Source organism: Colletotrichum tamarilloi (assembly GCF_030869305.1).
Source record: "Colletotrichum tamarilloi strain Tom-12 chromosome Unknown Scaffold_6.1, whole genome shotgun sequence".
Taxonomy (NCBI): Eukaryota; Fungi; Ascomycota; class Sordariomycetes; order Glomerellales; family Glomerellaceae; genus Colletotrichum; species Colletotrichum tamarilloi.
This window is the reverse complement of record NW_026849389.1, coordinates 976676-993128: the sequence shown is the minus strand read 5'-3', so window position 1 is coordinate 993128 and position 16453 is coordinate 976676. Positions and strand designations below refer to the sequence as shown.

The 16453-nt window shown below is 52.8% G+C and overlaps 3 protein-coding genes across 3 annotated transcripts; 1 reads left to right on the top strand and 2 right to left on the bottom strand.

The window, feature by feature from the left end:
• Positions 1-57: 57 nt before the first annotated feature.
• On the top strand, positions 58-5451 carry CTAM01_02845 (topoisomerase IV; the record flags this gene model as incomplete). Its single annotated transcript, XM_060518883.1, has 2 exons — positions 58-3714; positions 3769-5451. The coding sequence occupies 2 exons, from the start codon at positions 58-60 to the stop codon at positions 5449-5451; spliced, it is 5340 nt and encodes a 1779-aa protein (XP_060386686.1).
• Positions 5452-6798: 1347 nt separating this feature from the next.
• On the bottom strand, positions 6799-8185 carry CTAM01_02844 (uncharacterized protein; the record flags this gene model as incomplete). The annotated part of the gene is made up of 5 exons (XM_060518882.1): positions 6799-7251; positions 7321-7622; positions 7682-7843; positions 7926-7958; positions 8110-8185. The coding sequence occupies 5 exons, from the start codon at positions 8183-8185 to the stop codon at positions 6799-6801; spliced, it is 1026 nt and encodes a 341-aa protein (XP_060386685.1).
• Positions 8186-12970: 4785 nt separating this feature from the next.
• CTAM01_02843 (TBC domain-containing protein) lies at positions 12971-16361 on the bottom strand (the record flags this gene model as incomplete). The annotated part of the gene is made up of 2 exons (XM_060518881.1): positions 12971-14948; positions 15100-16361. 2 exons carry the CDS (start codon positions 16359-16361, stop codon positions 12971-12973), a joined length of 3240 nt encoding a protein of 1079 aa, XP_060386684.1.
• Between the last annotated feature and the right edge of the window lie 92 nt (positions 16362-16453).

Genomic DNA, 16453 nt, shown 5'->3' with positions numbered 1-16453 from the left:
ACTTTCTGGCACCTTGCTACCTCCTGACCACCGCACCTCCTCTGCCCTCCCGGCAAGATGCCGATCCTACAGCGACCCAGCCAGTTGCCAACTGCTCCTCGGATCATCACGCGACCCAGTACTGACCCGTCACAGAAGCCCAAGGCAAAGGCAGCTGCCGTCAAGAAAGCGCCAGCGAAGAAGCTGACGCAGACTACACTGAAGACGAAAGCTGTACCCAAGAAGCGCGCGAAACCCGAGAGCGACGACGAAGATGGCGCCTCAACTTTCTCTAACACCCCGCCTAGCGCCAAGAAGCTTAAGAAAGCCCCCGCTGCGAAGAAGTCCAGTGGAAATCCCCTCTCAGAGATCGAGAACGACAGCGTAATGATCGACGACGAGGAGCCTGCCGCGCCAAAGACCAAGAAGAATGCCACCGATACCTACCAGAAGCTCACCCAGCTGGAGCACATCATCAAGCGTCCCGATACCTACATTGGTTCCGTCGAGCCCACTGAACAACCCATGTGGGTTTTCAACAAGGAGACGAAGCTCATGGAGTACCGCAAAGTCACATTCGTCCCTGGTTTATACAAGATTTTTGACGAAATCCTTGTCAACGCCGCCGACAACAAGCAGCGCGATGCCACCATGACTACCATGAAGATTACCGTTGATCGCGAGGCAGGCGAGATCTCCGTTGAGAACAACGGTAAAGGCATTCCCGTCGAGATTCACGGCAAGGAAAAGATCTATATCCCCGAGATGATCTTCGGTCACCTCTTGACTGGTTCCAACTACGACGACGACGAGAAGAAGACGGTCGGTGGTCGCAACGGTTACGGAGCCAAGCTGTGTAACGTCTTCAGTGAGCAGTTCACTCTTGAGTGCCAGGACTCCAACAACGGAAAGAGATACAAGCAGGTCTGGACCGACAACATGAGCAAGTGTGGCAAGGCGAAGATTTCCAGCAGCAAGACTAGCGACTTTGTCCGCGTCACCTTCAAGCCTGACTTCAAGCGCTTTAGCATGACAGGTATCGACGATGATTTGGAGGCTCTCATCAACCGTCGCGTCTACGACATGGCGGGTACTGTTCGCGGTATCAAGGTGTACTTGAACGGCACCCACATCAAGCTCGCGTTCAAGGGCTACTGTGAGATGTATGCCAAGGCCATCTCCAAGGAACGTGGCGCAGAGGAGGGCGTCGAGCCCAAGGTCGTTGTCGAGGTTGACAAGACCGATGCGCACCCTCGATGGGAGATTGCTTTCACCGTGTCAGACGGCTCCTTCCAGCAAGTTTCGTTCGTCAACTCCATTGCCACAACGTCAGGTGGTACACACGTCAACTATGTTGCCGACCAAATCACCGGCTCGTTGCTCAAAACTCTCGACAAGAAGAAGAAGGGCCACGCCCTCAAGCAGAACCATATCCGCAATCACATCTTTATCTTTGTGAACTGTCTTGTCAACAACCCAGCCTTCACTTCCCAAACAAAGGAGCAAATGACCACCAAGGTCAGCCAGTTTGGTAGCAAGTGTCCGCTCACTGAGGAATTCCTAAAGAAGATCGCCAAATCAGACGCCATCCAAAACATCATCGACTTTGCCGAGAAGAAGGCGGACAAGATGATGGCCAAGAGCGACGGAAACAAGCGATCCCGCATCAGCAACGCGAAACTAGTTGATGCTAACTTGGCTGGCACTCGCCACGGCCATGAATGTACACTCATTCTCACGGAAGGTGACTCTGCCAAGAGTTTGGCTGTCGCCGGTCGTGCGATCCTGGATCCCGATCGCATCGGAGTCTTCCCCCTTCGTGGTAAGATGCTCAACGTGCGAGATGCGTCCATCGACCAGATTACGAAGAACGCCGAAATCCAGAACATCAAGCAGTTTATGGGTCTCAAGCACAAGCAGACATACACCGACACCAAGAGTCTGCGATATGGTCACCTGATGATCATGGCCGATCAGGATCACGACGGTTCTCATATCAAGGGTCTTCTCATCAACTTCCTGCAAGTCCAGTACCCGTCCTTGCTGCAGATTCCCGACTTCTTCCGGGAGTTTATTACTCCTATCGTCAAGGTCTGGCAGGGACCCAATCCGAAGAAACCCCAACGCCTCAAGTCATTCTTCACTCAACCTCAATACGAGGCGTGGAAGGATAACAACAGGAACGATCTTTCCAGGTGGCACTACAAGTACTTCAAGGGTCTGGGTACCAGTTCGAACGAAGACGCCCAAGTCTACTTTACCAACCTTGACGACCATCTAAAGGAGTTCGACACGATGAAGACTGAGGAGGCCGACCTTTTCGACCTTGCTTTCTCCAAGAAGAAGGCGGACGCCAGAAAAGAGTGGCTCGGAAGCTTTGTGCCCGGTACTTTCCTCGACCAGTCTACCAAGACCATCTCGTACACCGACTTTGTCAACAAGGAACTCATCCTCTTCTCCATGGCTGATAACATGCGTTCCATTCCCTCTGTTCTGGACGGATTGAAGCCCGGTCAACGTAAAGTCATGTACGCCTGTTTCAAGAGGAACTTGGTCAAAGATCAGAAGGTCGTTGAATTGGCCGGTTACATTTCTGAGCAGACTTCCTACCACCACGGTGAAGTGTCTCTGCAGCAGACCATCATTGGACTCGCCCAGACCTTTGTGGGTTCAAACAACATCAACTGCTTAGAGCCCTCCGGAAACTTCGGTTCCCGACTTGCCGGTGGTTCAGATGCTGCCAGCCCTCGTTACATTCACACGAGACTGTCACCATTTGCAAGGAAGATCTTCTCTCCCCTCGACGAGCCCAACCTGGACCCCCAGTACGAAGATGGAAAGAGGATTGAGCCCAAGGTCTACGCGCCAATCATTCCCATGATTCTTTGCAACGGTGCCGACGGTATCGGTACTGGTTGGAGTACTTCCATCCCCAATTACCATCCAATTGACATTGTCAACAACCTGAAAAGACGCATGGGTCGCCTCGATGGTGAGGATGGCGAGGAAGGCGTGTTCCAAACCATGATGCCTTGGTTCCGTGGCTGGAAGGGCACCCCTGAGCAGGCTGAGAAGGATCGTTATAAGTTCAACGGCATTTGCGAGCTTGATGAGAAGACTGGTGAGGTCATCATCACTGAGCTTCCTATCCGCGTGTGGACAGAAGATTTCAAGGCCAAGCTCGAAGAAGTCATCAGCGGTACTAAAGGCCCAGTTTGGATCAAGGACTACAAGGAATTCAACGACCACAAGAACGTCCACTTTGTTATCCAAATGGACGACAAGCAAGTCAAGGACGTTATGAAGGACGGTCTCATGGAGCGTTTCAAGCTCTCCAAGCAGGTCGCAACCTCCAACTTGGTCGCCTTTGATACCAACGGTCAGATTCGCAAGTACGAGAAGGTGGAAGACATCTTGGAGGAGTTCTATCACTATCGTCTCGATATGTACGCCCAGCGCAAGAAGCATTGGCTGGGTGTCTATCACTCAGACTTCAGAAAGCTTTCTGAGCAAGCCCGCTTCATCAGGGAAATCATCGACGGCAAGCTCGTCGTTGCGAAGAAGAAGAAGCAGGTTCTCGTCGAGGAGCTCGCCAAGCGCAAGTACGAGCCTTTCCCAAGAAACAAGGACAAGAATGTCAAGAAGAAGTCCACCGACGAAGACATGGAGGGCAATGACGACGGTGAAGAGGAGGAGGCCGACGAGCAGACGAACGGCTACGACTATTTGCTTTCTGTTAGTATCCCCTGACTTCACTTACCAAATCTCGTCACTAACAATTATCTCTAGATGCCCATTTGGAACTTGACTTATGAGCGTCTTGAAAGACTTCAGAAACAAATCGAAAACAAGAAGGCCGAGCACGATGCACTTCTTGCTCTTAGTGAGAAGGACCTCTGGTCAAAGGATCTCGACGAGTTCGTGGCCGAGTGGGAGATCCAGCTGGCCATGGACGCTGAAATCCAGACCAACATTCGGAGACTCGGTAGGCGTGTGTCTAAGAAGATTGGTGCTGGCAAGGGTCGGAAGACGAAGAAGGAGGACGATGACTACGCACCCGGGGAGAAGAAGCGTCCTGGACCTAAAGCCAAGGCTGCCGCCAAGGTCACCGAGAAGGCTGCTGACAGATTCGCCGCCATGTTCGAGAAGGACAAGACGAAGCCAAAGAAGGAGGACGCTGATTCAGACGCATTCTCGGACAATGACTTTGCAGCCCTTGGTGGCAGAAAGAATGCTGCTAAGCCCGCGGCTGAGCCGACCCGCCCCAGAGCCGCCGCCACCAAGAAGAAGCCCGTCTACCAGCTGAGCGACACTGATGACGACGACGAAGATTTTGCTAGCCTTGGCAAGAGCACCTCTGCCCCGGCAGAGTCGGCGGTCGAGGACGATAACTCTTCGCAGAGTCAGAAGTCCGCAGCGGCCAAAAAGCCTGCGCCCAAGAAGTCTGCACCCAAGGAGCCTTCGCCCAAGGTGGAAGAGTTGCTCAGCGACGATGATGACGACTTTGAAAACCTTGGCAGCAAGAAGACCTCCAGCGACAAGGCCGCATCAAAGTCCGCATCGGTTGAGCCTGCACCCAAGAGCAAGCGCGCCGCTGCAACGAAGAAGTACGTCATTGAGGATGAATCTGACGAAGATGACGACTTTCTGAGTGCTGCCGAGATGAGCGCGTCCCCTGAACCGAAGCCTGCAAAGCCCGCCGCCAACGGCAGAAACCAGAGGGCTGCGACCACCACCAAGAAGTCAAAGTACGTTATTGACGATGAATCGGAGGAGTCCGAGGTGGAGGAAAACCACATTGGAGACATTGGTTCTCTGGTCCGCGGAATCGGCGCGCCCAAGTCAGAGACTGAGAAGGGCCGACTTAGTTTGTTCGCCATGAACCGTCCTGACAATGGGCGTGACTCCACCTTGCCCAAGATCAAGACCAAGGCCTCGAGGACCTTTGACGACGATAGTGTCGACGATACCAACTACGAGATGCTGGCTCGGTCGTCTCCTCATAAGACCTTCACCAAGGGCGACGACATTGACAGCTTCTTGAGCGATGACGGTGCTCCTGCCACCAAGGGTTCCAAGGCAAAGGACTCCAAGGCTGCTCCTGCTGCTGCAGTGGCCAAGAAGGCTCGCGGTCGTCCCGCTGGAGCGAAGAACAAGGCCAAGGACGCCGAAGCAGCACCAGCACCCAAGGCGAAGCCCAAGGCAAAGGCAGCTCCCAAGCCGCCTACGCTTTCACCCGCCGCCAAGGCCTATGCTGCTAAGAAGGCGACGAAGCGTGCGGTGAGCGACGACGAGGATGATGATGTTGACATGGAAGACCCTGAGTCCCCGCCTCGTCCCGCTGCTCGAAGCAGACCTGGGCGCGCGGCTGCGACCAAGGCGAAGGCGAAGCCCACCTACGTCATTGAGGATGACAGTGAGATGGACGTCGACCAGAGCGAGGACCCGTTCGACATGGATGATAGTGATTAGGGGAAAGGCCCGGGGTTAAATGACGCGTGAGCGCGTACATGTGCTGTGTATACTGAGCCAGGTTAGGCAATGGGGTTTAACGGCGGGAGGTTTCACGGAAGGACAGATATTACTGCTGCAACCTTTCTACTTTGCTATTTTATTGCTCACAATTGTTTTTTTCCTTTTGGCAGAGGACTCAAGGGGGAAACAGCATCTCTTGCTCCTTTTTTTTTCTCTTTCGATACCTATGCAGACAGGCCCCGGCGGCAGTAAGTCTATGCCTATATTCTGGTATACCTACATACTGCTTGCTGTAACGAGAACCGAAAACTCAGTCTCTTAACTAGATGTCGTATCTCTCACAGTGACGTGCCACAGCTTGACGTAAAGATTGGGTCCGCCATCCGTCTCGCCACATCTTTGAACCGGCTTTGCAAGGGTGTTGCCATAATTGTTGCTCTACACACATAGATGCATGGAAACATTCCCTTTGGCCTGGGATGTATGATCCGTTCGAAGGTAGAACAGGCGGAGACGGATACCATTCTATCAAATGGCGGCCCCCCGCCTCAGTTATTCGTTGGTAAAAAGCATGATATCTACGGACAGAAAAGAGAGGAAAGGGGAAGAGAAGGGAGGAGAGGAAGACTTTATGTAGTGAACGAGTGGGTTTTGATCAATCATCTGACTGGGTTTTCGTGGTTGATCAGGTACGCTCTTAGATGGAGGGAGAAACGGCATTAGTCAAAATCATCTTTACCTTCCTACGATCGCCAGCTTACGTGCTACGAACGTTTTGTTGATATAGAGGCTTCCCGAGCACGCGGGGTTGTGCTGTCGAGCAAGTTGATGTGTCTAGACTGCGAGTCAGCTTTGATACACCGATATCACATGCCCCTAAGGCGTGTCCAGTACGAACAACTTCAGGAAAACACTGCCAACCGAGATTTGGCATGCAGTAGTCACCAAAGCATGAACCAGTATAGAAGTAACATGTTTCTTTGCGTCCCCTAGACAATCTGATGATCCCCCGTTCGCCAAAGCCGTGTGCCATGAAGAGAGAACTACAAGCCAATACACTACATGCGTACACGATAATCCGTTCAACGACCCTTGCCTCCGCTTGGAGACACTCTTGTGATATTATCCTTTTGTTGCTTACTATGTGCAACTAAACTCCAGAGAACCGGCCCGCGAACCTTACCACGCCGATAAAGTCGCAGTGAGAGAGAGAAAAAGTGGTGTGCATGATCCCATTCGTGTTCTTCGTGAGTCATTCCGTTGTCGTCAAGCCGGTGGCATAACGCGAAAACCGCGAATGCTTGCCGGCCTGTATACACTCAGAAAACCAAACGAACGAGATATTTAGGAGGCGACCATGGGGGTCTTCTCCTCGGCACCCGGGACAACGGGCTCCGTGGTGGTGCTCTCAAAATCGGCCTTGGGAGCGGAAGGGAAGTCCTTCTCCTCTACAGAGGGGATGGCGGTGTCTGCGGAAGGAACACGGGCGGGCTTGGAAACAGCCTCGGGGGAAGCAGAGCGGCGGCCGAGCAGCTGCTGAGCCTTGGCGGTGTAATCTCCCATGTACTGCTTGGTGATGTTGGTGGCCTCAGCGGTGTGCTTGCTGGCGACAGTGCGGAACTGGTTGGTCTGCTGGTTGATCACCTCACCGGCGCGGTTGAGCTGGGCGTCGATGAGCTCCTGGTTGGAGGTGTAGAGAAGAGGGACCATGAAGAGCGCAGTGGTGGCAATCAGAGAAAGGCCCCAGAAGGGAACAATCTTGACCAGGTAGTAGGCAATGAAGGAACCGACGAAGGCCTGTGGTAAGAAATTGCGTAAGTCACCATGATGTCAAGAATTGTGGAGATTGTCACGCGAGTAGCTTACAGCAGCAGAAGCACCAATGTTCTCGGCGAAGACGATGCGCTGAGCCTCAATCACGAAGAAGTTGATCAGCTCGTGAACGTCTCCTATGGCGGCATCGAGCGTCTCTCTAGGAATGACGTGGTAGCGTCTGGGGCGGAGCTGGGTAGCAAGGCCGTTGTTGAGGACGAGCTTGCCGGCGACTTCGGCAAGGACGGTGGTGCCGAGCACCATCCAGGTGAGCTTCAAGCTGTATCGCAGAACATCGAGGTAACGAGCAGCGAAGATGAGGGCAACGATGGAGGAGTAGGCAATGGCCGAGGCACCTGTGGGGTGGTTTGTCAGTCGGGGTCGGGGGCCGGAAGGAGTCCGAGCTATCACGTACGAGGGTTGTTCCACGAGATAAGCTCGAAGAAGAAGGAGTGGTAGTGAGTCAAGGGCTGGCCGGTGGCAGCGGGGTTGGCGGGCGTCTTGCGAGAGGCAGCAAGGTTGCCGAACTCATTTGAGGTCTTTGCGGACTGGTCCTTGACACTCTGGGCGACGGGGCCTGAAAGGAAGGATTCTGGTCAGTATTTGACGATGCGCCACAAAGACGTCATGGGAGGGAGACGTGGGGAAATAAAACGTACCGGAAGCGACCTGCTGGTAGGCAGCGGCAGCGTCTGGAAGGGAACTGTTAGCTTATCATGGTCGCTGGCGATGGGGATTGAAGCTTGAAACACTATTCGCACAAGTTAGCCGGATGTTCGCATGAGGGGGGAGATCTGGAGCGGGAATGGCGGGATCTCGAGGGACAGCGATAACGTACCTTACTCTCCTTGGTAGCCTGGATGTAGGAAGTACCGTTGGCAGAAGGAGCCGTGGTAGGGGCGTCCGGGAAGTCAGACATTGTGTGTGATCGCAACGAGGATTCTGGCGATGTATGTGTGGTGTTGTTGTTTAGGAGAGGAAATACTGCGGTCGGGCAGTTGCGGATGGGAGGTGTCGTGTGATGGTGGAGTTGCTAGAAAGCTACCTTGTTTGCGTTTCAAGAAATCGAAGCTTGGGTGGGATGGAAGAGAGTAGCTTTGGTAAGAAGCAAGTGGCAGAAGCTTTGGGGTATTGAGAAGTTCTTGAGATGTAGAAAAAGGGTTGTAGGTAGGTAGGAGGAGAAGAGAGGAAGGCCAGGTGTTTTTGTTGCAATGATGTGTGTAGCCTGTAGGTAAGGTAGGTCTGGAAGCTCAGGCAGAGGTGTAAACCGGAAAGGTGAGGGCGTGTATTTGTGATTGTGTGGGTGGGTAAGGTCCAGGTGGGTGCAAGACCGGCAGCAGGAGGTGGAAGGTCAGGGAAAAAAGCACGGGCAAGGAAGGGGGGAGAGGGAAAAAAAGACTTTGTGTGTGAGTGAGAGGTGGCTCGGTTGGTAGGAAGGTAAGGTACGAATATTGGCAGTGCTGCGACTACTGCTTCTTCTGCCGGTGGTGCTGCTGCTGGGTGGCAGTGATGTAAATGAAGATCAAGAAGAAAGGAGCACCGCAGAGCCCACTGGGAGCGTCCGTGCCAACGCCGGGCAGGCCAGGCTTGCCAGGACAAGCCCAGGGCGGCGGCGGGCCAGCCAGCGGGAGCAAAGGATACCTCAAGAAGCAAAGCAACAGCGACAGGACTAAAGTACTGCGTAAGAAATGACCCGAGAAGGAGCAATGGGAAACTCCATCAGTCCGTCACCTCCGTCCCGTCTGGGAATTTGGCAAGAGGCAGTGACGCTGTTTTCTCCCAAACAGGACCTACTAGCCGGGAAAAGACCCACGTAGAGGAGCTTTCTCTCCCTTATTTCACACTCCCGTCTAAGATACCCCGTAGTACTGCTCGTCCTACACCATTTCCTACACCACCAGTACTCCGTATACGAACACCTACTCAAGGTATCGCACTGCAGCACGAATACCAATGACTGCATGGTGGAGAGAGAGAGAGAGAGAGAGACTGGCGAGCGCACGCAGCACGCAGACGGGGAACGACAAAAAAAAGAGGGGCGGCGGGTCGGGGTGTGGCTAGTGCCCGTCAAGTTGCTGCGTACTGCGTAGGTACTGCGTGCCCAGCTTGGTTTCCGACCTGTGATGACGCAAAAGCTATGCCACAGCAACCAATCGCTCGGTACCTACGGACTACCTCCCTAGGCGCCCCCCAAGACGCGCTCCAAGGGGCTCTGCCGCCATACAATTGCTACGCCGTGTCCGCCAATGACGAAGTATCATGTCAGTCTTCCCTCCCCCCTCCGTCTTTGGCGTCATCCCACTGCGTAGCGTCCCTCGTTGGCCGCTAGTTATGCAGCAGGCATGTGACGTGCTCCTGCATTTTCCTCTCTCTTCCTCCCATTGCTGCCAGTCTTCCTTCCTGCTCACAGAGGTCTAGAATTGGCTGCCCACTAGGTATTCTACACTACCTAATGACTGCAGCGGCTGAAGCGACCGGGGATCACCTCAAAATCCTGGAAATTTTGAAACCATGGCATCTCGCTGATATCTGATGCAAGCTGCCCGCCACCCTCCTCTCTCAGTCTCTTCACCTTTGCGCCAGGCCGTTCGTTGTGTCCTCATTACCGTGCCACAACTGCAGACGGGCCACGCACGCAAGCCACCGTGATTCCCGTTCCAGGTTACGTCGTTACCAAAGAAGCCAGCCTGTTCATTCACCCAACCCTCCTCTCGTGGCACATTACCCAAAGAGGTTGGAGAAGCATACCTACTGCGTACTCACTTTTGTTACTTTTGGTACCCACGATGATCGAGCCTGGTCCTAGCTTCACAAGCAACACACAAGCTACCCACTCCCTAGCGCCGCCGTGTGGCCCGTCCACTTTCAGCCCCTCCACCACTCCCAAGCAACCACAAGAGAAAAAAAACTCACGATATCACCTCGACCCTCCCGTACATTACAACTTCAAAGAGCCTTCTTATCCGTTGCTCAGACGCCCAACCTTTGGATCCAGGACATCCCCGTGCACATCTGAAAGCTGACGACCTGCCAGCACATCACTTATAGCCTCTGAGATACGACAGCTAGGGCTTCCTTGACTTCATTATGATCCCCGCCGCCAGCAACGCTCACACGCCAGCTCACCGTTGCAAATGAAGCTACAGCCATCAGACGAACCCATCCTTTCCATTACTTGCCATTCAAGCACAGGCAAGCCACAAAATAACATCAGTCGTAGCCCGCACCGGCCGTCCGTCCTCTCTACCGCGCCGGCCGTGAATCGGACCTGAACGCCCGGTCTTTGCGGCACGTGCCCCAGCTCCCCCAGCTACCCTTCTCTACACGTGCCAAACGCTGCCACCGGACCCTGACAAGACGATGGGTTTTGACAGAGACCATGTTCTTTATTTTGTCACTCGACACTTGACATGTCTTTTTCCAAGTGACAAGTCAACACTAGAGCCAAGGTATCCTTCTTCACGGGACCACATGTACCACTTTTGTAATCTACCTTACAGTAAGGTAGTCGTGGCTGCTGCATCTGTCCAGCCGAACAAAAGGGCTTACAAAACCCTCCCATGCGAGCGAGAATGTCTCGGTCAGACACACACCACCACCAAACGGAAAGAAAAAAAAGCTGACCAGAGTGTCGATATTCTCCATCACCAAAAGTGACCCATCAGTCTCTCAGACAACGAATATCAGAAGAGAAGGGAAGAAAAAAAAAAGATAGTAAACAGAGCATCGAAATCCACTCTTACCACAGCAACATGCACGCCAAACCAGCAACATCCCAGCTTTTTTTTCTTAGGGTAGTGTATAAAGTAAATTAGTCTCCTGCGCCACAGCTATCACATGTGAAAACAACACCATCCCCACCATCGCAGCACCGCACCGCCACACTTTAGAGGTATAGTCTGAGTACCTTATTATCAAAGAAAGTTAATTCTTTCTAAGTTATAAGTATAAGAATATAGTTTTAATAAAATAATATAGTGCCCACTTAGCACTTAAATTAAGATATTTTTTTAAGCTTACTATAAGAGAAAGATAACTATATTACTAACTACTTACTATCGAGGTCTGTAAATAGCGCTATAGTTTTAATTGCTATAGCTTTAACTATAATAGCTTTACCCGTAATAGGTAAAAAGTCTAGTTATAAGTCCTTTAAAAGCCTCTTATTAAGAGCTATAAGAGCCTCTGAGTATACTAAGTTAAAATACTTATTAAGATACTAATAACTAAACTAACCCCACGATAACGACTTTAATAAAAGACTTAAAAAAAAACGCTAAAATCCTCGCTGTTGTTAAGTATAATTTACGAAGCGTAATAATACGGCCGCAGAGTATTACTAATATATCCCATACTAAGAAGGGTATTATTAGTACTAACGAGACGGATAGGGCCGTATTAATATAGTACCTCGGCTTCTTTTTATAGCTCGAAGATAATTACTTTAAATAGTATTAGAAATCTATTAAAAAGCTCTCTTAAGTACTCTAGTATATTTACTGCTATTTTTACGATAATAAGACTCCTAGTACCTATATATAAAAGTAAGTTACCTACTTCTAAATAATAATACTAGCTTATTAATAAGCTATTGAAACTACGATTCTAGCGATCCCTTGACGAGGGAGAGGGTAGAATAGAAGAAAGGATAAGAGACTTATGAAAAGGGTTAAGGTTGAATAGTGCGGAATTCGAGGGCAGGGTAGCGTCTATATATACTACGGCAATCCTCTAGTAATGCAAAACGATGGAGTTAAACAGTGTGGAGGTGTGGTCCCGAGCACAGACAGAACAGATACCCAACTCACGACGTGGGTCACCCAAAAAGCCAAACAAACCCAAAACTTCTGCAGATGCAACATCAAGGACCCACGATGTTGCCCAAACGGGTCAAAAGAAAAAGGGGTTCGCCTTTTCCAGTCCCCATCCCCCCCCCCCCCCCCCCATGGGCATGGGCATGGGCATGGGGGGTGTTGAACTCACAGACCACTGATAAGGGTAGCTTTGCGCTTTTACAGCTCTACTTTCCAGATGCTATGGAGATCGCCTTGTAGCTAATCTACTCAGGAGAGGACACATTGGCAGTCACTTTGCAGCGTATCGTGGATTGATTCATGGTATTGATTGATTATCCCTTCATGACTCTGAATTTCTTTCCCACTGGTATTCTGATACTATCTGTATTTTGACAAAAAAAGGTCCTGCTCCTCCGATAAACCCTCCAAATCCCTCCCTGCTCATGAGGGGGGAAGGGGGGGGGAGAGAGGATTTTAAAAACAAACAAATGGGGCCGGCGGACATCCCTAGTTTCATAAAGGGCGGAGACGATAATCCGTCCGCTCCCGCCGTCGGGGTGTGGAAAGTGCCCTTTCTTCAACTCCGATGCCATGAATGGTATGAATGGAATAACAAAAATCAGTAAACAGTCTAGAATGCCAATGCCGTGCAGTGGGTTGTGTTTCGAAAAGAAGAAGAAAAAGAATGCTCCTCCAGGCGTGGAGCAGGCCTACTTCCACAGATGCAAAAAGCCGCCATCTTGCCCTGTCTTTCCGAATGCAGTGATGAAGGTGTGACAAGCAGACGGGCCTGGTACCCGTTGCAAGAACCCGAATGCAAAATAATCTAGATGCTCCGAATGCTCCTCTAATTTTGTTGTGGTTTGGAACGCCGATGTGATCATGAAAGAGGTCGAACAGGGTCCTGGTTATCTCCTCCAACCCCAGAAGCCTCCCGCCGCGGGCGCGGGAGCTGCTGCGGCGGCTGCTGCTGCTGCTGGGGCGGGCGTCGGCGGCTTGACGGGCTCTGCCGCTGCTCCCGTGAGGCGACCAAATACGCCCATGGCCGCTGACGCTGCCGCTCCTGCCGCCGTTGCTGCAGGTTGTGCCTGTGCTGCCTCTCCAGTAACGAGGCTGTATGCCTTTCTTAAGCTCTCAAGCTTTTGTTTCGTCTCTTCGGCCTCTTGCCTGGCGATAGCTTCGGAAGTCTTGGCCTGCACGAGCTCCAACAGCAACGCCTCGTGCTGGTCATCCGTCGGTGGCGGAGCCGGCACGGGAGGCGGCGCCTGTGTAGCCGGTGGTGGCGTCGAGTCGTGAGGCTTCGGCATTGACGAGGAACGCTTGCTGAATATCGATCCAGCTTGGGACGGGGTTGACTTGCTCCTACCAAGCTTCAACTCTCTCAAGCCGCTCGCACCACTAGCAGAACTCTTCCTCACAGGCGAATCACCATCGGGCTGAGTATTACTCTCCGCACCGGCGGCGGATGCCCGCGCTCTCATCGTGTGTATTTGCTTCTCCAGTCGCTGTTTGTCCTGGTGCAAGATGCGTGTATGCGAGTGGGATTCCCGCACTTGATCCTTAAGTGTTGTAATTTCTTGTTCTAGGTCGTGCATTTTTCGGTTGTAGTCCTGAGACTGTGATACCGCGCTGGCGAGCTGGTCCTTGAGTTGCTGCAATTCCTGTTGCATTTGCGATTTGGATTCGCCTCTGGACATTCTGCGTTCGACGCCGACGCCGCCATGGCGCCCAAATCGTTCTTCGACATTATCGAGGAGTTGTGATAGGTCTCCTGGTGACGGGGTATCTTGCTCGCCTGTCTTGGCAGTGGACACATCTCCCTCGCCTCCCTCGCGTGCCTCATTTGCGGGGTCATCGGTCGCCTTGAGAGTATCGACGCTCGCATCGGTACCGACAGAGTCGTTGCTGGCCTTCTTGCGCAGACCGTCCAGTAGCGACCGGACAGCCTGCTTATCGTCCTCGCGCTGTTCCCGTTCCTTTTGGAGTTCGTTTGCGAGCGATGCATGGTTTCGTTGCAATTCGGTCAATGCAGTGAGGAGGTCTTCGATCTGGGTGTGCAGTGCATTCTCCTTGTTGTTCTTGCCGCCATTGAAGGCCTTGCCGCCGCTAGGGATGGGCGTCGATTCGCGGATGGATGCGCTGTCGGTGTTTGATGAATCTCGGGAGACGGTGGTGGCTTCGGTGGATGCAGGACTGAGAACGCTGACGGAGCTGGCTTCCATCGAATTGAGAGTGGAGGCCAGGCTCTGCTTCGATGTGCTCCTGCGCAGCATGCTCAAAGGCCGTGACGGAGCGGTGAGGCCCGGGCTGAGGGTGGAGGAGGACTTCGGGGAGATGATGGTGGAGGAAGCCCAAATGCGGCCGAGGAATCGGGAGGCTGCAGTGGTCACGTCGGAGGAACGCGCCGCATTAGCGCTAGCAATTTGCGCGTCTCTGTACCCCTGCTCCAACTGTAGCAATGTCTCTCTGGTGACAACGCCCGATAAACTGACAAAGTCCTGCACAAATTCATCTGCGTTGTAATGGTAGCAATCCCACAGACCCCTCGAAAGGAGAAGTTGCATGACATCCTCGAGCTCGGTGCACGCTAAAATCCGGGCCTGATTCTTCTGCATCAGGGATAGGGCGACCCGCATCAGGGTCTCCGGGGCCCCCTCGGCAAAGATGACATCGTAGATGCGAAACAGCATCGGCAGGGGACATGTAACAGCAAAAAAGCTGAGGAACCATTGTGAAACGTACGCCGGATCGACTTGCAATTCCTCCAGATGGTTCGATACTGGTGTCATGTGCTCTCGAAGAAGCTCTCGAAACTGGTAGATGCGGACATGCAGTCCTGACAGGTCTGGCAGGAAACAGCTTCGCAGATCATATCGTTCCATCAATCTGCCCATCTCAACATGTTAGCCTCAACGTTGCATGTGCATTTGCATCGAAACCTTGTTTTGCTTATTCTCTCGGACCCCTTTTCCCAGGAAATCGGGTGAGGGGGGCCGGGCGGCTGGTCGGGTTTGCTTTTTGGGATTTTGACACGTACCGGACTAAAACACAAAATGCCTGTTTATCGGGCATGTGCATCAAGAGAGGGCCAACAAGAAAAGCCAGCCCTTGACAGTAACCAATTTTCGTATCGTAGAGACTGAAGCATTTGAGAACCCGGCCGAGCATGCGTTGTCCGTCGCCCTCGGGGTCGCGAAACATGTCGACTCCAGGGAAACTCCGACCGAGGTCCTTGCCGATAATGGGCTCGTAGGGACTCGACTCGCCCGTGAATCGCTCGTATTGCTCCTCGAGTGCGGAATCTCTTGCGCCTGCCATGCTTTGCCATACAACGCCTCGTAGCGGAGGGGGGATGCCTTTGCGTATCTTGTTCGATAGAAGCGTTGGCAATCGAGCTGCCGTCTGTTGATAGTCCTTGACCAATGCGGCGTAAAACTCGAGATCGGTCATTGGTGGCGGCGGGAGCATCGAGTATCGCAAGGCCGGTGGTGTTGGCCCGTGGACCATGTGTCGTAATTGTGCCATTGATGGCGGTCTCGGGCGATTGGAAGCGGCCACTTGTTCCACGGCTTGAACTTTGATGGTCTTGGGGTTCGTCGCCAACTTATCGTTTTCCTGCTCTAGCATGGCCAGCAACATGGCTGTAGACTGGGAACTGTGAGCCTCGACAAAGTTGCTGTTTGAGTAGCCACAGGATGCACTTACTCTATCTGTATCCGCGTCCCTAGGTTCTTGTGCTTCGGATTTCTGCAGTTCGTCCCAATTGACTTCCTCCTCGTCCTCTTCTTCAGCTTCGTCCACCACGGGCCTCTTAAATTCTATGGGCGTCTCGAGTAGGGTTCCCCTAGCTGGTAGTGAAGTGATGCGGTCTCCCTCTTCTTCGGCCTCGTCCTCGCAGTCCACAAGCTCGTCTTGAAGATTCCGAGTAGCGTTCGTAACAGGTAACGGCGTCGTAGGGTCGCTGGGTGGCGTGTCGTCGGTCTCGTCCTCTGGCTGATTCTGAGTCTTGACCTCTAGCGTCTCTGTCGGGAAGGGAAGCTTTTCAATCTTGACAGTGCTAGGTCTCCTCCTCGGGGGTGAATCGGGGCCAACATTGGTGTCGAGGGTCAGAGTAGGCGGCTCGGAAAGCCTGACAGTGACCATGGAATCGTGGGCCAACATCTTGGGCGTCGTCTCCCGGTGGTCGTCGTCGTCTTGGTTGGCGTTGGCGTTGGCGGCAGCGGGTCTCGTGTCGGGTTTGGCATGCGTCAGCTCGGTGTTGTGGTCGACCTCATCCCGTTGCTGCAGCGCCAGGTCCATGGCCAGGCCGCCCGACTGCTTGATTGGTGTTTTCGCAACAAGAAATCACAGTAGGGACTGGAATGTGGACTCGTCGAAGGTGATCCCACAGT